General features: G+C 40.3%; 1 protein-coding gene across 1 annotated transcript in view; it reads left to right on the forward strand.

The window, feature by feature from the left end:
• Positions 1-26,602, forward strand: part of LOC135873635 (macrophage mannose receptor 1-like) — a 53,155-nt gene that overhangs the window by 11,051 nt on the left and 15,502 nt on the right. The window contains exons 7-22 of the mRNA XM_065398277.1: positions 2,632-2,745; positions 3,931-4,046; positions 6,277-6,425; positions 7,546-7,745; positions 8,812-8,939; positions 10,772-10,859; positions 11,792-11,936; positions 15,549-15,584; positions 15,682-15,845; positions 16,629-16,696; positions 17,921-18,021; positions 18,215-18,357; positions 21,893-22,007; positions 22,634-22,815; positions 23,434-23,536; positions 25,773-26,002. Of these exons, the coding sequence (XP_065254349.1) occupies positions 2,632-2,745; positions 3,931-4,046; positions 6,277-6,425; positions 7,546-7,745; positions 8,812-8,939; positions 10,772-10,859; positions 11,792-11,936; positions 15,549-15,584; positions 15,682-15,845; positions 16,629-16,696; positions 17,921-18,021; positions 18,215-18,357; positions 21,893-22,007; positions 22,634-22,815; positions 23,434-23,536; positions 25,773-26,002 (2,082 nt within the window). The remainder of the gene's footprint in view (positions 1-2,631; positions 2,746-3,930; positions 4,047-6,276; positions 6,426-7,545; positions 7,746-8,811; positions 8,940-10,771; positions 10,860-11,791; positions 11,937-15,548; positions 15,585-15,681; positions 15,846-16,628; positions 16,697-17,920; positions 18,022-18,214; positions 18,358-21,892; positions 22,008-22,633; positions 22,816-23,433; positions 23,537-25,772; positions 26,003-26,602) is intronic.

A 26,602-nucleotide genomic window follows, 5' to 3' on the forward strand; every position in this document is an offset into this window, starting at 1 on the left:
CACCTTCCCGGAGGTGGTAGGGTTGGGCTTCAGCCCTGGGGTGGCAAGTGGCAGACTCCAGCCAGGGGGCTTTGGGCTCCATTCCCTGGCTGCGCAGTGGTGGGCTCTGGCCCAGGCTCACCCCCATCATCACTTCTGGTCCCTGCTGCCTCCCACAGTGCTCCATCGCCCATGCCCCCACTGCCTCTGTACCCATCCAGGGCTTAATTTGTCTCCGAGCTTGCCAGGGCTGAGTAAGTCTGCTTTGAAAAGTGATATTAACAAACATACAAATATCACTTTTCACAGCAGACTTACTTATAGCTAGCAAGTCTTTAAAAAATAGAAGAAGAAGAAACAACAAGAATAAAGACAAGAACATTCAAAGCACCTTATTTGTGTTTCTATTCTGTTTAGGTCCAGTAAGGTCCAGGATAACTGTCCATTATTTTTATTATTGAGTCTTTAAAAAAAAAAAAAAAAACACCCTACATAGATAAATTACAATGATTTGGGCATGTATATGTGCATATTTATTTGTTTTTACTAAAGTTAATTAAGTATTTTAGGAAAAATTGTCAGAGTGGCCACCAGCAAGAGTTGGTGGCCTCACTCTGAGGCCACCAAAAAATTTGTTGTGAGAACCCCTGCCCTAGCCTCTATCTACCACCACCTTGCAGGCTGTCTCTGCTCCTGTGTGCCCGACAACCTGTCTATCCCTCCCACACAGCTTGTCTCTGCCCCACACCACTACTCACCCTCTCCATTCCACTCAGTCCCTTCAGTCCCTGGCTGGAGCATGCCCAATCCAAATGGGAACTTTGGAGAAAATAACTGCCAAATTCTAACAAGTCTGTTCTCAGCATGTGTGTCCTGATAGTTTCCCAAGGTATATAACCTGGCCAAATTTGGTGGACTTTCATGGGGATGGCAAAAGGCACATCCCTGACACCAGGGCATCTCCCTGCCAAATTACAAGTCTCTGCCCCAGTGTTACCAACTCTTGTGATTTTTATCACAAGTCTTGCTATATTTGGTGTTTTTCTTAAAGCTCCAGCTTCTGAGATTAAAAAGTTATACTAAAATCTCAGTTTTGGTTTAAATCCCCCCCACACACACACACACACTATGATTCTAGCTCTCCTGGTTTCAGAGAAAAGCTTGATAACACAAAGACATTGAACCATAATGGAAACCAACAGGCCAATAAAAAGAGCCCAATACGTATTATTTAAAAAAAAATCTCATGATTTTAAAGCCACTCTCATAATTTTAAGTGCCTCATTCATGATTACTGAGCATCTCAGGTTGGCAATACTGCTGCTCCAAAGCATGATGCTTTTGGAGTAAATGATTATAAGAATTTTTTTTAACATGGGCAAAACAACGTCTTTTTCTCTAACCTTGTTCTGAGAAGTGGCTGAACTGTTTTTGTTGAAACTTTCAAAAGAAAAGTTCAGCTTGAGGCAAACACCCAGCAGGGGAAATTTAATCTCAAACGGTTAAAGTTTGGCAAATCATAAGCAAATGAAAGCAGGGTCTTATAATGAGAAGTATTAGGCAATTTAGGTGTCACTACCAGCTTGGCCTAGGATATTTTTTGTTTCCATCAATGGTAAATATTAATCCCCTCCCACCATTAAATGGGGGGAAGAACAGAGCTACTGAAGAACAGAGTAATTAAGTAGTTTACATAGTGGGCACTGTGGTCTAATGGATTAAGCATGGACCAGGGCATCTCCGTTTTAATCCTGGTTCTGACACTAACTCTCTGTACGACATTGTGCATGTCATTTAGGGCTAAACTGAGTGTCTAGGTTCAGCCTGTGTAAAAGGCAGCATGTAGATGCACACTGGGAAGGAACTGTAACTCAGCCCCAAATCCTCTTCTCTCTCCCTCTTGCTCAGGGTGCTGCTTACTCTCCTTGCTTGAGCCTGACTAGCTCCCCTGAGGGAGGAGGGAGCTATGGCTTCATCTATTTCTTGATCCTCGCAGATTTCTCATTCATGCAGGGCAGTATGGAAAGGTAGCTAGATTTGTTAAAAATAAATAAATGGAAGGTAACAAAACACCCCAAACCACCATAAATAAAAACAAAAATCATTTCAAGTTGACTGTTTCTCAGCAAAGATCTAATGGCAGATAGCTCTTAGGTATCTTTTACAAAACATACTACAGGATTCAGACTAACACGGCTACCCCTCTGATACATACTACAGGAAAGTTCATCTAGTTCATTACAAAATAATATAATAAATAATTAAAGAGAAACATCTAACATCAAAATTAATTAACATTTTGTTGGACATTATGATTTATTTTTAGTGTGTTTTTCACTTTCTCTCTCACAAAATTCACTGGCTTTCATCGAGTCTCCTACTCATAAGTGTGACATCGTCATACTTATGGGGACACGTTCAAGCCTGCATTACTCCAGTTCTACTCCTTTCACTGGAGTTACAGCAGTGTAGAACTGGAGTAACGCTGTGATGAATCTGGCACATCACTTTTTGATGCAATCTATATTTTATCAACCAATTCATGCAACAGATTAAAAATGAGCATGAGCAAGGAGAGAGGAAATTAGCAGTTTTCTAAAGATTATGCATCCCTCTTCCTGGACATTCTTTTCTCTCCCCCATCATGTTCAGGATGGATATTGGGCAGCTAATGTTTGTGAAAAGAAACTTGGTTATATCTGCAAAAGGACACCTTTACCACAAGCTCCCAGGGAAGTGGAGATCATCGATCCAGGCTGTCAGAGAGTAAGTGTGATCTATAAAGGTCTATATTTAGCCTATTGGGTTTCATACCCTTTAAAGTACTTTCTCTTCCCCCTATTGAGTAACTACTTTTGAAGGAGCCTGGTGTTTTTTTCCCTTAGCAAGCTGCTCATGTATGTACAATTTTTATTATCATTCATTTTCAGATGCAAATCTACTCTGAATTCATTTTTCATTTATATGAATGCTTCCATCTCCTCCCTCTTCTTTATAATGAAGTCTGGTTTCCCTCTCAGTAATAGATATACATAGACCGTTTTGGTTAACAAAAAGTCTTCACAACATCCTGTGTTTATTTAAGGCTCTTAACCCAATGAAATAACAAACATAGCACCCACCATAGGCCTCTCTGTCTCAAGTCTCAGATATTCTGTCTCTTCATAGTCTTTAGCATCAGCAACTAATAAGAAAAGGAAATCAATTCAAAGCAGAGAAGAATCTCCCTTCCCAGCTGTCTGGTTCAGATTCCTTATTTGTGGGCTGCCTGGCTGGACTTTGAACATCCCCAACAGGTGATATGGTTCCTAGTCAGCAAACTTAGCAAGTCTCACCTGCCCAGAAATCCACTTGTTTACTATATGCTGGTTTGGGGTTAGACTCAGGAGGAACAAACCTAAGCTGGATCACAAAGGGTCCTTCTTTGAATTCTGAAGAGCCAGTGTAGTCAGATATTGGTAGCTCTGGTTCTATGTGAATAATTTAAATCATTTTTGTATTTCAAGGTTTTAGAGGCCACAATTCTTGAGCTACATAGACATAATTTCCCTCTGAGCCGAGCAAAGTCAGCATCTTTGTTCTTCTGGGGTGTGCATAACCAAGCCTGCAAATCAGTGTAAGGCCATCCTGATCAGGAAAGATAATCTTCCACTCCAGGAAAATCATACCAACATAAGAGGAGGAAAAGATGGGTCAGGTGCAAGCTGCCCTGGGCAGACCTCCCAGCATCATCCCCTGAGTAACAACAATACTGATTTCTGTAGAGGCAGGGAGCTTCCTTTTGTTAAATAACAGCCCTGCCTATGTGTGGTGATCACAGTCTCTTCTGTTTTCTCAACTGAGCTTCATCAGTCGATTTCACTTTAATATGTATTTATATGTTAAAGGGCAGAACAGAATCAATATGTTAATCTGTCAAGAACTCATGTGTTTGCATCATGTTTGTCACAGGGCTGGAAAAGACATGGGTTTCACTGTTATTTGGTAGGACACACATTTGTAACATTCTCAGAAGCAAATAAGACATGTGAAAGGAGCAATGGTTACCTAGCTACTGTGGAAGACAGGTATGAAAAATATATTTTTTTCTACTTTTAAATTTGTGCTAATGATGGGAAAAGCTTTGAAGGTTTTAAATTTTAAAATACTCTAGAACTTCTCTAGTGCTGAGCCAAATACAAAGGATCTACACAGAAAAAAATGAATGCCTATGTGCCTTGGGGTTTTCTATAGTCTCTGTCGTGGTAGTATCCGAGTGCTTCCCAGGTAAAATTAGATTTGCAGAGATGGTCCCTCATGGGCTAAATGGAGTCTTATGCTCTTCTTCATTTCCTGGTCATAGGAAGGCTTTATTAATTATTTATTTGCTTCTTTTTCTTTTCAGGTCTCATTCTGACTTTTGATGTTCTGTTTCTGCTTCTGTTTCTGATATTAACCATATCCTACAGCTCCATTATGACCTCACTTGCAAAGAAGAGACACTTCTGGGATTGGATTTTAATTTTCAAGTTTATATTTTGATTTGGTTTATTGAGATGAATACAGTGGTTTAAATTTGGTTTGACCATTCTTTCATATTGCTTTCATGCATGCATCTACTTCTGTGCATCTCCATACTTTTTTGGATGCTCTATCATTTCAGAAATCCCTCCTTATTCTTATCCAGGATTTTCAAATAACATTTTCTTACTGTTTACAGGTTTTCTTTCCTTCATTTCTTCTCATTGCTTAATCCAAGCATATGTAAACTATGCTTCTTGGTCCAGATTTGGCTTGTGAGGGAAATGTAGTGCACACATCTTTCAGTCTTCAAAACTGCCAGTGTCTGACATGAGCCAACAGAATGTGTGACAAATGACCAAAATGTGGAACACCTTGTGTGTTGTACATTGTGTCATAATTGACAATTCTAATGATTTAAATTAACAATTGATGGATTCTAATGACTTTTAATGGTTTATCATTTTAATTTTAATTGACAGATTGTAATAGTTATAAATCTTTCTTTAAACTATTAGTTTAATTAGTTTATATCTCCTTGAGGTGAAACATTTGAGAAAAATATCAGGGGGAAAATATTTTTTTAGTAATAGTTCCTTGTAACAGGGTCAGCACCCACCTCTCGCGAGTGCCCCCTTGTGGTCGGGTGGGAGCCTGCTGTTTCTTAGTTCTTGGAATGAGGTGGCACCCACCTCTCACAAGCAACCCCCCTGGCCAGTGGTTTCTTTGGAGGGTCTTCAGTGACTCAGCCCTCTGGCCGAATCTCACACATGTCTATAGGTGGAACAGCACGAACAAACCCCTTCTGGGGTATACAGTGTTTACTTTCCACGAAAGCTTCCTTCCTGGAGACACTGCCTTCTATACCAGTTCAACAGGGCCCAACAAGGTACCCTCCATTGGTACGTCCTTTTCGGCAGCAACCCCACCCCCACCCCGCTTAGTCTTTAACTAGACCAACAGGGCCCATCGTGCTACCCTTGCTTGGTCTGGCTAGGTTTTGGGCTCAGTCCTTGCTCGGTCCCCTCAGCCATCCAGGAGTTCCTTCTTAACTCCCCTGGTCTTCAACAGCCCTCCGTGGGCTCAGCCCTGCCCTAACTGAGCTGTCTGTGGTCCTGCTGTACTTCCAGCTGGCCACGAACCTGGTTCTCTCTCTTCCAGCTCCAGGCAGCAACTGACTGCTTTGTCTCTGCTCCTTCTTTTTATATGGCGCTCCATCAGCCCCTCTGATTGGCTGCTTCCCCTATAGCCATTGTAGGCCACCTGGAGGGCTTCTCCTCTTCTCTTTTCTGAGGCAGAGTGAGGCAGGGCTGTGAGGCCTCCAGCAGAGGACCTCTGGACATAGTCCAGCCCATCACATTCCTTTATTGAAAATCGGAGGATAAAGGTTTGTGGGGTCTCTCTCAGCATATGGCCCTCTATTTCCTAAGGCAGTGGTACCCCAAAATTTAAACAACAAAACAAAATGCCACATATAAGGAGCTAATAGACAGCAGCTCCACCATGACCATACTAGGATCTGCCTCTGCCTTCTCCCTTCTAATTCTTAGACAAATGTATAATGTCTTATATTGTGCAGGAGGAGAAGGAATCATTCCAAATTATTAATAAGCCATAATTATCATGCTTCCTTTCTGGTGTCAGCAGCTGAATTTGTTCAAAGTATAAATTAATAGATTTAAACCAACCATTCTATCAACTTTTAATTCTTTTATCAAGTTTTCCATTCTGAATGATTTCATTAAAAAGAGAAGCCATGATTAAATCTTAGTTTTGAAACATTATTTTCCTTAACAGAAATGAACAAGCCTATCTGATTAGTCTGATTGGGCTAAGGCCTGAAAAATATTTCTGGATAGGTCTTTCAGATGTAGAGGAACAAGGGACTTTCAAGTGGACCGATGGTGAAGCAGTTCTGTTCACTCATTGGAATTCAGCAATGCCTGGTATGCACTGCAGTGCTGTGCAATATGTGCTGTCTGTGGTTTTAGTATGTGTTAAGACCGAATATTGAAATTCCCATGAATTTCCACTCTCCGTCCTCTGGTGGATTAGACAGGATTCAACCATGGGACCTCCTTTGAATTCTTGCAGGGGAGTAAGGAGCAGGCTAGCCACATGAAGATTAGTGGGCTGCTACTCCCTGTCTTGTGTAGTTGTGAAAGCAAGGGCTTTGAAGGTCTAGAGACAATGCTAAGCAGGGGCTGAAGGGGCCTCAACATTTTCAGAACTTTATCACAGCATTAATGGTTGACATCGTTCATCATGCTGGCGGGGAGGGATAGCTAAGTGGTTTGAGCATTGGCCTGCTAAACCCAGGGTTGTGAGCTCAATCCTTGAGGGGGCCATTTAGGGAACTGGGGTAAAAATCTGTCTGGGGATTGGTCCTGCTTTGAGCAGGGGGTTGGACTAGATGACCTCCGGAGGTCCCTTCCAATCCTGATATTCTATGATTCTATGAAAATTAGTGCTGGACATAAGTGGCCAAACAATTAGACCTATAGGGTGCTTAGTTGAGAAATGAAGTAACGGCAAATATATAGATTATTAGACTAAAAATGGTCACACTAGGGTGGGAAAAAGTGACTATCAGTGTTCACATTTTGTGAGTTTTCTCACCATTTGGCAGAGATGGGCTCATGGGATTTGTTAACGTACCTGTGCTACTGTTCTGTGTATTCCTATGACACATGGAACCAAGACCCAGGTTTTTAAAAGTATGTAGGCATTGTTGCACTCAGTGTTGCAACACCTAACTGATTAGAAGCCTAAATCTTACTTTCAAAAGGGATTTAGGCACAGTTAATGGAATTTAGGCTCCTAAGTGCCTAAATCCCTTTTGACAATAAGACTTTGCCTTCTAGGTGAGTTATGCATTGCAATGCTGAGCACAGCAATGCCTACATACCTTTAAAAATCTGGACCCAAGTGACTTTGCATCTGCATTAGAATTTCCATCCTTTGGCTTATAAAAAACAAACCCAAATACGAATGGAAACAGAAGTTTAATTTCTTTGAGAGAAATATGTAATTTTCAATTAGGTTTTTAAAATTTCTTTCATGAAGGAGGAAAGTCAGGCTGTGTTGCCATGGGAACTGGAATTGCGGCTGGATTATGGGATGTTCTTAGTTGTGAGAACACAGCAAAATTTCTCTGCAAACAGTGGGCTGAGGGTGTAACACATCCTCCGATTCCACTAACAACTCTTGCCCCCACATGCCCTGAAGGCTGGGATTCAAGCAATTTTATTAGCTCATGCTTCAAAGTAAGTATTAAACTTTCCTGCCTCATTCACTACACACTGTCCATCCCATGCATTGAAAGTTAAGATCTGCTCTCAGTTGTTCCCTAACCTGCATTGTGTAGCGAAATGCGCACTTTTTAGAGATTCCATTTCGCAACACTATTGTCAACGCCAGGTATTGGAAAATTATGAGTCCGGGTTCCAAGAAATCATGATATTGGCTTAAAATCATGAGATTTTTTTAAAAAAAATCTTGGGTTCTTTTTTATATTGTTTTCAAGCTTTTCCCTTTAACCATGAGGGCTTGAAACATACTTTTCTCTTTTTAAATGAAAGCTGAGATTCTCAGCTAATCGAATTGTGTGGAACTTCCCCTTGTATACCTGGGCAAGCATAAAGAGTAAACAAAGCTGAGGTTAAGTTCTTGCTCTGCAGGGACTATGTAATTCTGTTATATTGTGTCACACTCAAATTCTTATTTATTTATTTGGATTACCATTTATGAGATCAAATACTTTCCTGCTGCTGAGACCTCTTCCCTTAGACTTAAATAACCTTAATTATGGGCTCAGTCCTGCAAGGTTAAGCACATGCTTAATTTCTTTGCGGAGTCAGGGCCAGAGTGCTTAGAACCTTGCAGGATGGGCCCTACATCCACATCTCCCTTTCGCTCCCATTACTTTGGGTTTTGCTACAGTCATTTTTCAGTAATCTCCTGATTTTCACCCCCCCTTGGATATTTAGATATAATCACTCTATTTTTCTTCACCAGTTTCAGTGGTCAGAGCTCCTATTAAGTTATACAAACTAGCTTTTTCCCTCTCTGTGTATTGTGACAGCTATGGGTCTTCTCAGTTCTCCCCTGTACTTTTGCTCAAACAAAGTGAAACAATGGACGCTAAGAATTAGGCATTATATAATCCATATTCCAGGTGTTATTTTCCTTCTGGATGTCCTTTTGATTTGGTTAGCTTGATTGTATGAAATCCCACTCCTGAGAAAGTAGCTGCATAGGGTGTTGTTTGATTTTATTACATAGGGAGGGTATTATTATATAGTAGCTTATTGTGAAATATGTCCTCATTAGATTTTTGTGAGAGAAGGAAACCAAAAGAAATCATGGTTTGAAGCTGAAGATTTTTGTAGAGAAATAGGAGGACACTTGATCACTATCAACAGAAAAGAAGTAAAGCATTTAATATGGCAGATGGTTATGTGAGTATTTACAAAATTATTTATTCTTTCACTTTAATGGCATGTATAAGAAGAATAACAAAAAACACTCTTGTATTCATTCTGAAAGGGTTAATTTCAAGTAAATATCTGTTCATTATATCTTTATCATTATACCCCACTTATTTTTAATTACTGTATTTAAAATAAACCCCAAGAATTTGGGTGTAACAGGAATCTCAGCATTCAGGAACTTGATGTGCAAATGTTTGTGTATGGGTTGGGGACTTCTAAAAGTGATACAGCGTTCATTTATGATGATATATCAAATTTACAAACAATTGGAAGAGCTTTATGTCCTGACTATGAAAAGTTGTTGGATGTTTTTGTTTTGTTTTGCAGATGTAAATGCTAAAATTGGGCATCTAACTGCATGACTGTGCCCACAAATCAGGTAGTTAGACCTCTAACTGCTAGCATGCGCAGGTGCCAAAATGTGTTCACAAAAATTGAGGTTGCTGTGAAACTTCTTTCAAAACTTAAGTGTGGCTGTATTCTGAAAAGTAACTCTATACAAATTATACAAAGTCTCAATATCTGGTGTTTCCCAGTGAATTCATATCAAAGGCTCTCATTGGCATATAAAAGATGGTGGTTTTGTTTGTTTTTTTTCTTGTTGTTTAAATTGCCAGGCAATGGTGTACTATAAACTTATTTTTCCAATAGATTTAAGAGTGATTTACAAGTGGGAAAGGGACTTTTTGACACTTTGTCCATTTTAGTTTTATATATAATAATATGTAGGATGTATTTGTTTTTTAATTTGCTTTTTTTCATTTTTGTTTTGCTTGGTCATCTGTCTACCAATAGATAGATTAGAGATTCAGATCTTGTCTACCCTTTTTTCCTGGAAGAATCTATGGCTTAGTGTGGCTATAAGCTCTTTGGGTCAGGAACTCTTTCCTGTGATGTGTTTATACAATACCGAGCACAGGACGCCTTGATCTCAGTCTGGGACTGTATCTGCTACTGCACTAGAAATAATAATGAGTATCATGAAAGTGAAACCTAAGCATTGAGAAAAAGATTTTTAGTTAGTTAAATTGTTTTACAATTCTTTATTTTTGTTTTAATTTTTGTTGAAATCTCTTAACCCAAACTCCTGACATACAGTTGAGAGAAAAGATCTCTGAGAAAAGCCCGCACCCCTCACCACTTTGAGAGAGGGCTGAGATAGCTCCCTCCCACTTCTCTGGTCCTTCAAGTTGTTCTCCATCAAACACAAGGATGACAAATATTTATATTCCTAGTGGGCCTGATGATCTGCTGCAGTCAAGATCTACTTGGTGTGGTAGACAGGAAGCACCATCGGGAGCTGATTATGACACTCTGATCATTGGGCCAGTTCTGTGGTGACTGCTAGTGGCTATTCTAAACTCTACCAGCTGGTAATGGTTCACAAGGAATTGTCTATCAACTCAGAATTGTCAGAGACCACCATGCCTTGACCAAACCCCTCACATGGAAACTGTGACAGGTTTAGGGTAGGAGCTGGTTCTATGTCCTCTGGAGAGATGGGGCTGTTTTTCTCCTACTGGAGTAGCACAAACAGAGTGGAATATGGGCCAATATGTCTATGATAGAAAACAAGGAGAAAACACTTTTCCGAGAGGAATACATCATTGTACATCATGAAGAAAGGCAAATGGTTGTAAACACATTTTCTTTCTTTGCAGGTTCCTTTTATGATATAATTTTATAGAGATTTCAAAATTTTTGAACTGCTATAAGTTCTAAAACGTCTTTTGTATAAAGGGCTTATATCATTGTCCTATTATATACAACCACATATCTAATCATATACTATATTTTAGGGACAAAGGATTTATCTTTCAGCATTTCTGGATGGGTTTGATTTACTTGAATCCTGATGAAGGATATACCTGGATTGATGGTTCTCCAGTGAGTATATTAGTTGTTAGACAATCATTGCCTTTCTGGCTTATATAATATCTTTTTTGTAATCTTTTCTGAGCCTTTTCTTACTCCCTTCCCATTCCCTCCTAAACTTTCATACCCAGTTCCGTAGAAGCACTCTCTGTCACTGCACTAAACAAGTGCAGTGGTTCAGTCTTCACAGAGGCTATGATGGAAGAAAAGAATCACTTCATATCTTCCGCCCCAGCCACACAATCGTAAAACAGGAGCATATGCAATCTGAATCCCATGATACATTCAAACTGGAAAATGGCTTCCATCACCCATGTTCTAGTGGCCTTCCCTGCTGCTTCATATTATATGGGCATGGATATCAATTTGGAAGGAAGATGTGGGGGAAGGGAGCCTTGATGGTTAATAGGTTGATATATGTGGATCAAAGACAGTTATAATGTCCCACTAGGTCAGCATTACCCCTCAGAGCAACCTGCTTCCAACAGGGCCTATTCGTGTCTGAGGTTGGACCATCAAAACGAGTCTGCCACCTCATGGAAGTGAAAATAGGCCCTGACCTCAGCCTGGAGATGATAAACTGACTTTGACATAGGTAAAATAGAGTGCTTCTATAGGGATGGACTATACTTCCTCTGATTTTACACCATTTTACAACCCCACCTTTGCACCCCTGAGTAATAGTTATCAACTAGTTGAAGAAGAGGAGTAGATATAATTTCTTCAGCCCATCAGGGTTGCCCTTTTCAGCTATATCAGTGTGCATATAGTACAAGGTGCTCATCTCCCTCTGTACAAGGGCTGAGCTTATTGGTTCCACAACACTTCTTGCTCCTACTGGCCTCAGAAATGAAACACTTGGAAGGATCAACCCTTGAGGCTTTTTGACAATGCAGTTCACACCTATAGAAGTAACTAGTAATAGAGCTGTGTTTCCACCATAGGTGATTTATGAAAACTGGAATGAAGAAGAACCCAATAATGACAAAGGAATTGAACATTGTGGAACATTTGAGGGAAGTCCAAAAATGCAGTGGAATGACTTGTATTGTGAACATTTACTTAATTGGATTTGTGAAATAAAAAAAGGTAGGACTACTGATCTATTTAATTAGAGCAATATAAACAAAGTACAGTCAGTTTGTTGGGCTAACTAAAATTAAAAATAGGCGTGACACTGAGAATCACTCTTTGTTTGAAAGCACAGGAAGGGAACACAGTAGATAAAGAGCAAGGACATGAATTCTGATCTCTTAACTAAATACAGGGATACAGAAGGTCAAAAAAGCTCCCTTGTATTTTATCTGTGGCCTTAGCTCACTATCCCATATATTGAAAAGGCTTGCAGTGCAAGGATGCCTCTCTCTTTAAGAGGAGTATCTCTCTTTCTTATCTCCTCCCTTTATCTGGATCCATTTTGTCCAAAGGAGAGCTGGAAGGCAGGAGGTATAGAGCTTCAATTTCCTTGAGCAAAAGTAGCTGTTTTATATTGTCTGAGAATATAATAAAAGTGAATGAACCAGTTGGTGTAAAAATCACTTGCTCTGACAAGGAGGAAAAAATAAAGGTTGATTTAGCTTACACCAACATTGTCCAAGGGGCAGGGCTCTCAGCAGTAGAAAATCCGCAAAAGGTCATTGTGGCAACATGATTGACCCCAAAGCCCACTTTGTCATGTGGCTCACAGGCTGCCCCAATGTTACTCACACTCTAGCAAAACCCAAAAGTGAGTGGTACCATGAGGTGCTGTTTCCCTGGGAATGCAGGGATTCGGAGAAATAAGGGTTATAGGAATAAATGACCGACATTGAAACAAATACTAAATAAAATAAATATTTAGCTTATTTTGACCCTCTGTCTAATTTTCCTTCCCTCCCCTCCCCAGTTGTGGGTAGAATTTCTGCCCCCTCCCCCCAGTTGAGTATTTGAGTACATAAGCAGAGGGCATGGGCACCAGAACCTGTCTGAACGAGAAGAGAGGGGCAACGTCATCCGTGGTACAGAGATATCTTCGAGGCAAGTTTGAAAGCACCTACTACCCATGTCCCTAAAATAAAAGGAAAGCTGGGGGCACACAAGAAACTGACTGAGGGTGAGGTGAGGGATGGCAGCAGCTGCCCCCAGGCAATGAAACTTCTGAACCCTTGAGGTCCATCCTGACAGACTATTCTGGAACACCAGGAGATGTACTGGACTGTCACTTTAAAAACCATTTGTCATTTGATTAATCAAAGTTATCTTTCTAGTAAATTACTCATGACTAGGATGTCATCAGAATATTGGCTTCTGTGCACCAACTGAGAAAGCACATCCTGTGCAGCTCCTTTTTAGCATTTTGAACGCTCTGTTTTGGTTGGTATCTGTTTATCTGTTCTCAACAAGGCTTGTGAGGAGGATTTGAGAAACTGTGGGTGGAAGCCCTGATCAGTTCATCTTCATCTTGGACAACCTTTCAGAAATAAAATGAAAAGAAGTAAACATTGTTATGAATAAGTAGTAGTATTCTATCACTTTTGGATCTCTGCAGAGAGAGGTTAGCAGTTCTGTTATCAGTTCCTGGATTTTGTAATGTTTAACTCTTTTGCTTGGCCTCGGTGAGACCAAGGGACTGTCTTTTGTACGATACAATATTGCTCATGCAGTGTCTTAACATACTGTTCCATAGGGAAGGGATTGTAAAAGTATATAAACTAGCGTATTGATATTATATTTTGTAAAATCACCATTATTATTTCTATTGCAGCACTGCCAGGGGAACTGAAACATAAATATAGGGTGAGCCCATAAACAGCAGAGATGTTAGAACTCTGGGACTCAGCACCCTCTTTTCACACAGTGCTATCTTCAGTAACACAGCACTCTAAACCAATGTCAGTTGTAAATTGAGAGCCAAATTCACCAGTATGCTTTAGCTGCTTTGCACTGCTTTAGCAATGTGAAGCACATGTAAACTCATCTCAATTAATCAGGAGCGCTCTGGCTATTTTGCACTGGCAAATCACCCTTAAAAGTTAAAACCAAGAAAAATTTATTTTAGGTTGCTACTGCATATCTTCAACTCAATGGAAACGTCCTCTTTGGGTTCCTTGGTTACTGTTCATGTATGAGATTCTGAGTAATTTTTAAAAATAAGACAAAAAAACCCAACTAGGTTAAGATGGAGCTAAGGATAGGAGAACTTTAGAGTAATTTAGAGAAATTAGATTTCAGGGATATTGTCATTGTGTTCAAACCAAGCATTACAAATCCAGGAAATTCAGAGTTCAGGTCACACTTAAAAGAAATCCAAATATGATAAGGTTGGAAAATGCACAATTAAGGCACCTAAACAACCTTAACTCTGTCCTGTAATGTCACCATGTGGGGAAAAATATGAAAAAATCTAAAATAATTATAAATCACTTTTATCTTTATCAATGACCACAAACAATATTGTATGCCATCACTACAGGGCAAACTTAAGGCTATTTGACTGTTAGAACCCAAATTGAAGCAATAGCCTAAAGAACGTCTGTTCCTCATTCATACTGTTTCATAAAATCTTCCCCTCAAACAAAATCAGAGAAGGAAGGAGGAAAAGTAACAACAGAAATAATGGCCTTTGCGCAAAACCCCCACAAGGCATACTGAAGAAAGAAGAATTTTCAAGGGGCCAGACCTGGGGCAAGGGACAGGATGGTTTCTTCCTCATTGTCCACTTTCTAACTAGGGCATTAGAACTGTTCTAACTGCGAGAATTTCTGTTAGAGCCAGGCTTTGGGGGTCTATGTAAAACTAGCCTGTATAACCAGTGCTTAATTTGTACCAGGGGCTTGCTTGCACTGAGCCTCGGCACCTCTAGGCTTGGCAGTTTAGTCCCGGCACCTCTGGGCTTACTGCATCAGTTATGAATGTAAAAAAATTGCTTGAGCCCCGGCACCTCTTTCATTACAAATTAAGCACTGCTTACAATCTATCCTCCTGTGTCAGGCTTTGCATCACCTCCGTCCCACTCTGCCAGTGTTCCCACCTTGTCTGCCCCCTTGTTACTTTCTCAAACAATCACCTCCATGGCTTCTTCCACACTGTCCTCTCTGCTTGGTTTGACTTCCCTGAACTCATCTGCAAGGTGCCTACCCGCTCTCTCTTTAAATTTCTCTTAAAACCCCACTTTTCTAACACAAACCAAACCATCAAGATAGCATGAGTCAGTGAGGACACGGAGAATTACTTGTAATATTTATGAAAAATCAGTGTCATGAATCCTCATGTCTGGTTTGCACCGGTGTACATGGCAGCATCACTGCTGACACAGGCCTGCAATGGCTTGCTCTGACCCCTACCATATCGTAGAATGTTAATGAAATAATTAATTTCTGTCTAAGTAGGAACATTGAGGGTCTGAACCCATGGATTTCACCTAAGGCAATATATTTTAGAGCACATTTAAAAGTAGCATACAGAGTGCATACTTATTGCAACCCAGTACTTTCTAGGGACATGTGTGTTTTCTTCAAATGTAACTATTCAATGATATTATTCTAAATGATAAATATATTTTATGTTAGTCTTGTGAAGTTAATGACAAAAACCTGTGCAGTGCATAAGATAATGCTTGATTCCTTTTTTTTCCTGCAAGTCGTTGTCATTAGCTATTGCACAAAATCAATTTCCTTGAATGAGCGTTTGAGACAAAGCTCATGCTGATATTTTGTTTTACAGGCATTCCATTAAAACCTGAACCAAGTACTAAGTTTGGTAGGTATTTTTCCCTCTTGCCAGAAAAAAAATATAACTGTATGATGAGAACGTGTACAGTACAGATACCGCATATGTCACTTTATTTATCTTTCAGATTATAAAGTGTCTGATGATGGATGGGTTATCTATGAAGACAAGCAGTACTACTTCAGCACAGAAAATGTCCATATGGAGAAAGCTTGGGATATTTGCAAGAAGAAGTTTGCAGATCTTGCTGTCATTGACAGTGAAAGTGAAAGGAAATTTCTATGGAGATATGTAAGAGCCAGACATATTGATTCAAAAATATGTTCAATATAGTGATCATAGACACCTCACGCTCTGCTTCCAAAACTTTGGAGAGAATGCAGAGAGTCCCTTCAGACCCACACCACATCTCATCAGGAGTTAATTGTACAATAGACCAGCATGGTTAATTCATTACATTTACATTTGTACCTACATTAGCTTCTTAACAGCCAAATTGCAGTGCAAAATAATAATTTCCAAACTCCGCTGCTGTTCCACTTGTTAGGTTCAAAAGTTCCAAAGATAATGGGAGTTTGGACTGAGTCAGGCATGCAGGATAGGGCCTTAATGGCCTAATGAAACACCATCTGATGTTGATGTGAGTGCTTCAGGCATGAGATGCAGCAAAACAGTTGAGAAAATAAAGGCAACAATCCAGAGAAAAACACTGGCCCACAATCTTATTTTAGGATTTTATTTACTTTTGGTGAGTAGAGAGAAAGTATGTGAATGCTGAGGAGGTAGAGAGGGAGATACTGCCCCAGGCTGTATTATCTTGTCTGTCTGAGCTCTGCAGAGCTGAGGAGCAGAGAGATGATGTGCATTCCTGCCCTGTTCTATACATGCCTCCCACCCTCACTCTTCCTGGCTTTACTTCCTATCCACAGCATGGATCCTGGATCCGTGCTCTGTGCCCCCTGGGATCCAAAGAAGGGGAAAACAGCACCGCAAAGGTGGCTGAGCCCCTTCTAGTTTTCTGCTCAGTATAAAAGATAAATGGTTTTAAATTAGTGTAATCTCTTCATGTTTTAGATTTACACTAAAAACAGAATGAATTCATATTTCATTGGCCTAACTGTCAGCTTTGATCAAAAATTTAGGTAAGTAAAGAAGCAACTTTAAAGTGTGTAATGAATGACTGCTCTTTAGCACTGCAATATTTGAGTTTCTTAGGTATTCCATTTCCAGGTTTGCTAACTTTTGTGAAAATTTACTCTAACTTAGTTTCAGCAGAAAAGTCTGTGTGAAAATGGTTTTCCAGTGTTATAAAAACAAAATCTTTTCTTTTCCAATTTCTGAATTTTGGGGGGAAATGTGAGCAAGTCAAGTCCATGTGTTAAATTTCATCAATTTATTTGTTTTGTTTGTATTATGTAAAGTTGTTCCTCCAAAAGATGCTACACTCTGCAGATTCTCATTCTTGGGATTTGTGCCCCTTGCTATGGGCATATTTAGTGTGAGAAGTGTGGTTTCCATTTTTCCAAAAAGGACAATCATATTGTCTACATCTACTCTTCATTTTATGATCGTCTCCCATCAGTTCAGCAGGAAACAAGGACAGTCTGCAGCATGGGAGCAGACAGCTCTCTGAGGATCACCAGTGGGCCACAGTTTGAGAATTACTGTTTTAGAAACATTCTTGGAAAGGGTTTTCTGGAGCAGATGGGAGCGGAGGAGAGGCATTGCCAATGCCAGCTCCCTCGCCCTCACTGGAGCATTAAGAGGAGGGGAGGTCAAAATGAGCTGCTAGAAATAAGTTAATTCTTCCACACCAGCATGCCAAGTAGAAAGAAAGCAAATGAAGACCAAATGTGCAGTGACGCTCCCACCCCAGCACTAAAATATTGAGGGAACAAGGGGATGACTGGGACGCTAGTGAGAGCTTGAGGTTTCAGGCTTTCTCAGCTTTTGGGGAAGGGCCTGAATTTTACTATATGTGGCTGTACTATTAAAATGGAGCAACAACAAGGTTGTGACCTATAAGTGATACCATGATACAAATAATAATAATAATAATAATAATAATGAATAAAGACTATGTCCGCTACTTGATGTGCAGGGCTTTCACCATGTAACTCCCACTATCGCGAATGGTATTTTTCTTAATTTTTTTGCCAAATGATTCCTGTAATGCTAAAACAATTATAAGGTTAGATATCCAGTAGCTACTGTCATACTATCAGAGGGGTAGCTGTGTTAGTCTGGATCTGTAAAAAGCAACAGAGAGTCTTGTGGCACCTTTAAGACTAACAGATGTAGTGGAGCATAAGCTTTTGTGGGTGAATACCCACTTCGTCAGACGCATGTCATACTGTTTCTTTTAGCTGGCTGGATGGAACCCCAGTGAACTATGTAGCCTGGGCCCCAAACGAACCCAACTTTGCAAATAATGATGAAAACTGTGTAGTCATGAACAAAGATTTTGGTGAGTAATGGGACAATATTTTTGGATAAATGTTAAGGAATGAGTTGTGATAGGGGTGAAGGCTGTTGCTCTGTACGCCTTCAAAGAAATCTCAATTCTGTTTAACTGACAATGTTGGAGGCTCACCATTCTGAGGGTGATACTACAAATGTCAATCTCTGAAAGTGATTTTCTCTATTTAACTTATTTTCAGGCTTTTGGAATGACATAAACTGTGGTATTAGAAATGCCTTTATCTGTGAAAGGCACAACCGTTCTACTCACTCAGAATTTGCTCCAATAGCACCTTCTCCTCTGGGAGGATGTCCTGAAACCTGGCTTTTGTTTAATAATAAGGTACAGTAACAAACATCTACAGTATTTCAGGGAAATTAAATAGGGAACAAATGAATTATTATTTTATCTTATATATCATTCTATACAGAAAGCTGCATTCTATCTGGATGGTTGGGCCATTTTGATGATGTCATACTCACATTTAAATCTCTAATGAATTAATTTAACAGAGGAGTAATTTTTGTATCTGTTAGTAGGCCTAAACCAAAGTTATCTTTCTTTTTTCTGCTATTTGGGTTTGTTTTAGACAAGTTTAGTGAATGAAAATACCAGCTGTTCTATTGAGCAGAAAGTCTAAACAGTTTTCTGAATGAGGGTGAACTGGAAAAAATGCAGTAGGTCCACTTTAAATAAATAGCAGGACATCTTAATGTTGTCATCTTAAATATCAGCAAACTAATAGCTGACAAGGAAAACAAATATTTTAACCTTCTTGTGCAAATACTACTTTGTTCCCTTGCTGTGGTAAATGGAAATACACATGACCACAAGAACATGAAAATAAGGAACTACTCCCCTTATGTAAGGGAGAAGCTGTGGATGTGGTATACCTAGACTTTAGTAAGGCATTTGATACGGTCTCGCATGATATTCTTATCGATAAACTAGGCAAATACAATTTAGATGGGGCTACTATAAGGTGGGTGCATAACTGGCTGGATAACCGTACTCAGAGAGTTGTTATTAATGGTTCCCAATCCTGCTGGAAAGGCATAACAAGTGGGGTTCCGCAGGGGTCTGTTTTGGGACCGGCTCTGTTCAATATCTTCATTACCGTCTTAGATATTGGCATAGAAAGTACGCTTATTAAATTTGCAGATGATACCAAACTGGGAGGGATTGCAACTGCTTTGGAGGATAGGGTCATAATTCAAAATGATCTGGACAAATTGGAGAAATGGTCTGAGGAAAACAGGATGAAGTTTAACAAAGACAAATGCAAAGTGCTCCACTTAGGAAGAAAAAATCAGTTTCACACCTACAGAATGGGAAGAGACTGTCTAGGAAGGAGTACGGCAGAAAGGGATCTAGGGGTTATAGTGGACCACAAGCTAAATATGAGTCAACAGTGTGATGCTGTTGCAAAAAAAGCAAACATGATTCTGGGATGTATTAACAGGTGTGTTGTGAGCAAGACACGAGAAGTCATTCTTCTGCTCTACTCTGCGCTGGTTAGGCCTCAACTGGAGTATTGTGTCCAGTTCTGGGCACCGCATTTCAAGAAAGATGTGGAGAAATTGGAGAGGGTCCAGAGAAGAGCAACAAGAATGATTAAAGGTCTTGAGAACATGACCTACGAAGGAAGGCTGAAAGAATTGGGTTTGTTTAGTTTGGAAAAGAGAAGACTGGGAGGGGACATGATAGCAGTTTTCAGGTATCTAAAAGGGTGTCATGAGGAGGAGGGAGAAAACTTGTTCACCTTAGCCTCTAAGGATAGAACAAGAAGCAATGGGCTTAAACTGCAGCAAGGGAGGTTTAGGTTGGACATTAGGAACAAGTTCCTAACTGTCAGGGTGGTTAAACACTGGAATAAATTGCCTAGGGAGGTTGTGGAATCTCCATCTCTGGAGATATTTAAGAGTAGGTTAGATAAATGTCTATCAGGGATGATCTAGACAGTATTTGGTCCTGCCATGAGGGCAGGGGACTGGACTCGATGACCTCTCGAGGTCCCTTCCAGTCCTAGAATCTATGAATCTATAAGGGCAGAAAAAGAGGGAAGTAGCAAGTTTCATTAAGAAAAATATACCTCTTCAGTCAATGAGCACTCAGACAAATCAGGGAGATCACTTTTGTATCAGCATTACAGAAAGAGAGTCAGATCTTCCTGCTAAATATATACGCACTGAATGAAAAACCTTCTTCTCATTTTATGTCTAACTGGGTCACTGCCCAAACTATCCCTGAAACCAACTGAATGGGGAGATTTAGTTGTTCATTAAACTTTACAAAAGATTGATTACCCAATGGGTCAAAGCCTCAGCAGGTGTAAATTGATACTGCTCCTTTCACTTCAAAGCTAGTTTACACTAGCTGAAATTTTTGACCTAAAGACTCTAATATGCTAATGAGAGACCCAGACTTGAGAGAGATCTGGGAAAGCGGAAATGCCAAAGGTACTGTACACAAAGTTTGCTCCAGAGCAGACCCCTTTCTTATCCCTAAAGCAAACCTCCTAGAAATACTCAAATGTAAAATCCTCTGCTTATTTCTCTTAGACCATTCTTCTATTCTTTTGCCACTCCAAACAGTCCTTAGACAATAATATTTTCAAGGGATAAATGGCATTCATAATTTTTCAGTCTAAGTGACTTTCTTTTTCTGAATTTTAGCCACATTCATGAAGACGAGAATGTGTTCCATAAGAAAGCACAGTATGTGTCTCCTCTGTTACAGGCTCCATTTGAACTGAACGCAAAGACTTTGTCTACACTTGCGGCGGTGGCACATAGGGTACATGTAGCTGTATACCACAGTGAAAAGCAGGCTATGTCTACACGGCGGTGTGTAGCTCCATGTGGCAGCGAAAGGCTCTGGCAGTGGGGAGGCAGCTGGGAAAGGTTCTGGCAAGGGGAAGTTGGGGGGAAAGGCTCTGGCAGCAGGGAGCTGCTGGAGTCTTTCCCCACTGCTTCACTCCTGGTGGAGCCTTTCCCTGCTGTTGGAGTCTTTCTCTGTGGCTGGGAAAAGCTCTGTGAACAGGAAGGCAGAGGGACACTACGCTGCTTTAAAAAAAAGCAGGGTAGGCATGGGGAGGCGCTGCTTGGGCGAGTAGAGAGCTGTGTAGGGTATATACCATAAGGTTCTGATGCGTCTTTACTCACCTAAGCAGTGCCCCACCATCTACACTGCTTTTTATACCCATGCCAGGGGGCATGCAGAGTCTGCTTTCTACAGCTCTCAAAGCGCTTTGCATGGGAAGTTAATATCATTATCCCATTCTTACAGGTCGGGAAACTAAGGCCCAGAGAGGTGAAATGATTTGCCTAAGGTCATCTAGCAGGCTAGCAGCAGAGCCAGGAATAGGTTTCCTAAATCCCAGTCCAGTGCTCTGTCCATTAGATCACAACTTTCTCCCGAATGACAAACAGCAACCACCAGGGTGCTGCCAAAACAGGCCTGGATTTAACCCAGTCTGCATCGTATTGTTCAGTTCCTTCTCCCCTTTGGACATTGATTGTTACATTTCACCTTATCCTACAATTATTGCCTAACCTCACTGATGAACTTGGACCAGACATAGTTCCTGCTTGGACGCTCTTAGAGAATTCACTCCTTCTAGCTCACCCCTGAAATCAATGTCCTTTATCAATAGACCTTCTATCTAAATCATAAGTTCTTCTCCAACACTCATCTTGGATGGCCTGTTGGGGTGGAAGTACTGCACACCCTGCTAGCTCCACCCCTTTTTATCTGGCATTACAAACATTCCCCCACTCTTTGAGCTCAGTATGTGTGTGCACTAGGACTGGGTCAAATCTCATGGTTTATTCTTTCTTGGGCACTTTACAGTAAAATGTCCCATTTGCCCCCACAGTGTTATAAAATATTCGGCTCCAGTGAAGCAGAGAGACTGACTTGGCATGCTGCACGAAACACTTGCATAAAGTTAGGAGGAATCCTGGCTTCTATACATAACGAACAAGTGCAAGGTATAATATCTGGTCCCTTTGGTACTAGATGAGACATCTACCCATTTCTAACAATCATAAACGTAGTTTATGTAGCTGTAATTTTGAGGCTGCTCCAGTAAACTATGCTGCCTTTGTCACTAATAGTTAATATAAGAATTAATGAAAACTACTTTGAGAAAAATGTATCATACCTGCCTAACTTCCAAAGTTCGATGCTAGCATGCATCACCATAGTACCTGAGTGCCTTCTGTAACACACTATGCATAGGGTACTGAACAGCAGTTCCTAGGTGGGGGGTACAAATTACCTGTGTTGTGGCTGTACTATTTCTGTGTCCTCTCCCAAGGGGCTGTGGTTAGAGTTTTTAAACTGAAAACCTTTATTTGCACTTTTCTTAATTGAATCCTCCTATCTCTTTTAAGTTACTATTTTTGTAACAGACATTCCTTTCAATCTCACCATCAGGCAATAATCTAGAGTAATAAAATGTAGCATTTGCAAGTTTTTTTAATTCAATACTTGAGCAGTAATTTTATTTTTATTATTTTTTACCATTGTTCAAGTTTTGGGTATGCTGGTGTCTTCAGAGATTGGAGAAAGGGAATCCATTTTTGTAAAACATATACCTCTGGGTTTTTTGCAGCTTTCCTCACCTTCCATTTAAAGGATGTCATGGCTGAAACCTGGATTGGACTGAACGATATTAACGAGGAGGGCAGTTATCTTTGGACAGATGGGAGTTTATTTGACTATGCAAAGTGGGCCAGGAATTTCCCATTTAGAGATAGTTACATACGAGTTGACTGGACATTTATTACACAGGAGGTAAACAGAACAAATATGACTAAACCACCGTAACCTGGGGCAGAGTCAAGCTTTATGCAACCAGTTCAACTTGTCTCTTATTGAAAACATTGACTGCCACGGAAGGCGGTACTGCAAACGGAGGGTTTAGGTTTTTTACATTGTCTCCATGTACTAGCAGTTCTGATTGCAAATCTTTTTTTGCAGAAATCCAGAACTATAGTAGCATGGTGCTTTAACAGAGTTATATTCATTGCAGATACTCAGTGTTGCCCAGTATGTTTTTTTTTTTAACTTTGCATTATTGTCTTTTACACGATAGGTTGTATGATAATAGTGTAATAGTCTGGGTGCACTGTAAGGGATTGCCAGCACTTGATGAATGCTCTTGTACCAATCAAATGCAAGCCCTGAAGTTCATTTTTGCTTTTTAAGAAAATACTTATATTTAACCCGCCTCCTCCCAGAATTTTAAATACTTGTTTCCTTTTCTTAAAAAAGTCATTTTATGTACACTGTGCCACAGAATCAAAATTAGAGCAGAAAAAGATTTATTGGGTCTGATTATTAATAAGTAACCTCTATTATTTTGCCAGCATTTTTTTCACTTTTATTAATTCATGTATCCTTTGTCCCTAGACTGACTGTATTGCAATGATGAAGAGATCGGTAGGAGAGGAAGGGAACTGGGGAAACAATGATTGTCAGCAGAACAAAAGCTATATATGCCAGATGGACAGCAGTGAGTTTAATTTGATCAGCCTTCTAATTTAAAGCACATTTAATAACCCCTCTGAGTTCTAGAGTTCCTTGTTTACTCAGATACTGTGGCTGCCAATATCTCAAGCATCTAGTGCCAAGAAGCTGCATCTTCTGTCACAGCCCAGGAATTCTAGATGGAATAGCTATCACGGATACCCTATGTTATGGCTCTGAGTTGGGGTTAGATTTCACCTCCAGTTAATTTGCACTTCACCCACAGGGTCTGAATACTCAGGATTTGAGTGAAAAGGGAAAAGTTTATTATTTCAATTTTTCCATTTGTATGTTGTGACCAAGATTTTCAGAAGTGACTAATAATTTTGGGTGCCTGAATTTTTCGGTGCCCATCTTGAGACCCCTCAAAAGGATGTGATTTTCAGAGGGCTGGTGGTCAGCACTTTCTGAAAATCAGAACCATTGAAGAGGTCTCAAGTTGAACACCCTGAAACTGAAGAACTTAAAATCACCTTTGAAAATCTTGTCCTGGAAAAATAGGTAGGGTTTATGTCAAAGTGCTGAACTATAATAAAAGCTAATAAGTAATTACTGTTTTCATAATATTGAAATGCCATACCATTGGTCATGGCATTGTTGGGTTTCTTTGCTGCAATTACAAAAATAAATTGCTGCAATTTAACTGGCACTGCATGGGAAGGTATAATGTCTGGCCTTAAAGTCTATGAGTCAATAGGCTTGTCGTCACTACTGGGGAGATCAACTTTGCTGAAATCGATGCAGTGGGTGTCAAATTAGGGGGTCTAATGAAGACCTGCTAAATCGATGGCAGAGTGCTCCCTGGTCAACTCCAGTACTTCAGCTCCCCGAGAAGAGTAAGGTAAGTTGACGGGAGAGCGTCTTCCATTGATGTAGCACAGTGAAGACAGCGGGATAAGTTGACCTAAGCTACGTCGACTCCAGTTACGTTATTCACGTAGCTGGAGTAGCATAACTTAGGTCGACTTATCCCGGTAGTGTAGACAAGGCCTCTGTAAACTTCTCTGCAAAACTCTACTTCTGTACCTCATGCCTGCAGCTGGTTTTTTCTAGTTTTGAGCCTTTCATGACCAGAGATGTCCCTCTGTACATTATTTTGTTGTAGTTTTCTATGTGCTTATTTAATTTATAAGAACAACCACAAAAAGTGCCTATCCCAGCCTCTACGTGCCCTGGCTAATATTTAAAAAGCACAAGTCCAACAGTAACCTCCACAATATAGGGTATAACTAACAAAATTGTACCCTTAAAAATCATTAACAGAGAAAAAATGTCTCTTGGGGATTAAGTTAAGGGCACAGTAACAGGTTATACTACTCATCTGGGTCTGCAAGGACTTCATGTAATTTGACTGGCATTACCCAGGTAGGGTCAAAGCTACGCAACCCAATTTTCCTCTAGATCTGCAGAGTGGGAAGTGGCTGGAGAACAGATTCATCCAAAGCTCATTTGCGCTCATAGAGTCCAGAGGAAGAGGAAAGATGTGGCTAGTTATGGGGAAATGCCGGTCTCAGCTTGATAGCAGACTGGGTGCCACAGCTGGCACTACCGGAAGAACAGAAATTTGGGTCAGAGGATGGCAGCTGAGGATTCCCTTTACATAAAGGAATCTCTGGCTGGCATAAAGTATTCCCCAGTTGCTACTAAAACTGGGTAAGCACAAAGGCAGCAGCTTTAAGCCATTTTTGCCCTACTTTTTCAGGCCCTGCACTGAGAACAACTCAGCCAAAGTCTTTGTGTCTTATTTCTGTATACCATACCATCAGAGGGAGAATGCTGGTTTGGTTTTCCGTTTGTACCCCAAACTCTTTTGATTAAACTCTGGAAAGGGAAGAATGAATATTTGTTTGTTTTGCTTGTCCATTTAGGAAGCAATTTGCCCCACCCCTGTGTACTCATATTTTGAGGATTTAAGCGGTGTCTGTGTTGGGTGAATTTCACAGTTGGCTAGAGGGAAATCCATCCTGTGACAAGCACCCAGCTGATTTTCACTTGTTACCTAGAGTAGGTGTGGATTCATAGTTCTAGATTTGAACAGCAAACACGATTCATCAAAATATATTGTTTATATTTCTTTGGGTTGTAAATGAGGAATGATTTTCACTTATTGCTTGTGCTGTCCCACTCAATTTTTGTAATACTGCATTTATTTGTGGTGCAATGGTACGACTAACCAGGCATGCAAACATTTTCATTGTTTTTTTTTCTTCCCCAAACAACAGACCCTGATTTATTTCATTCCCCAGCAATTCCAGCCTCAGACATTATTCATTATGGTAATAGTAGCTATTCAATTATCCGCTCCAAAATGAATTGGGAAGAGGCACGAAACAACTGCAAGGAAAAATCTTTAGAACTTGCCAGCATTTTGGATTACTATAGTGCTTTATTCCTGTGGTTATACATGTTGCAGTTTGGAGAGCCTGCATGGATTGGTCTCAACAGCAATGTGGTAAGAACACGAAACGGGTGAGGTTTGAATGGTACGCTGCTACTCCAAATAGAGCTTGAATTTTCCTTTAAATTTTGACCTTATCCATTTTATAGGGCTTTAATAGGTAGCCTCTTGATGGTCTCAAGCTGAGTATCAAGTTATTTAGGAATCCCTAACTCTTCTATGTCACGGTCCTTCAAAGATATCCTGAGAATGCAGCTAGAGTAGCAAGGAAGCCATACTAGGAGAAACAAGTAGTGAGTGGAAAAGGGGAGCAATAGAAATGTGGTGAGGAAAGCTGATCGGATGGTAAAGACTGTAGAAAGTTATTTTCTGTTTCTGAGGAAGCTGCTATTTAATAGATACAGTAACTCCTCAATTAAAGTAGTCCCGGTTAACGTTGTTTCATTGTTACCTTGCTGATCAATTAGGGAATATGCTTGTTTAAAGTTGTGTAATGCTCCCTTCTAACGTCATTTGGCAGCCACCCGCTTTGTCTATGGGCTTGTCTTCACTACCCGCCTGGATCGGCAGGTAGAAATCGATCTCTTGGGGATCGAATTATCGCGTCTCGTCGGGACGCGACATTCGATCCCCGAATCGACGCGCATACTCCAC

Source organism: Emys orbicularis, chromosome 2 (genome assembly GCF_028017835.1).
Source record: "Emys orbicularis isolate rEmyOrb1 chromosome 2, rEmyOrb1.hap1, whole genome shotgun sequence".
Taxonomy (NCBI): Eukaryota; Metazoa; Chordata; order Testudines; family Emydidae; genus Emys; species Emys orbicularis.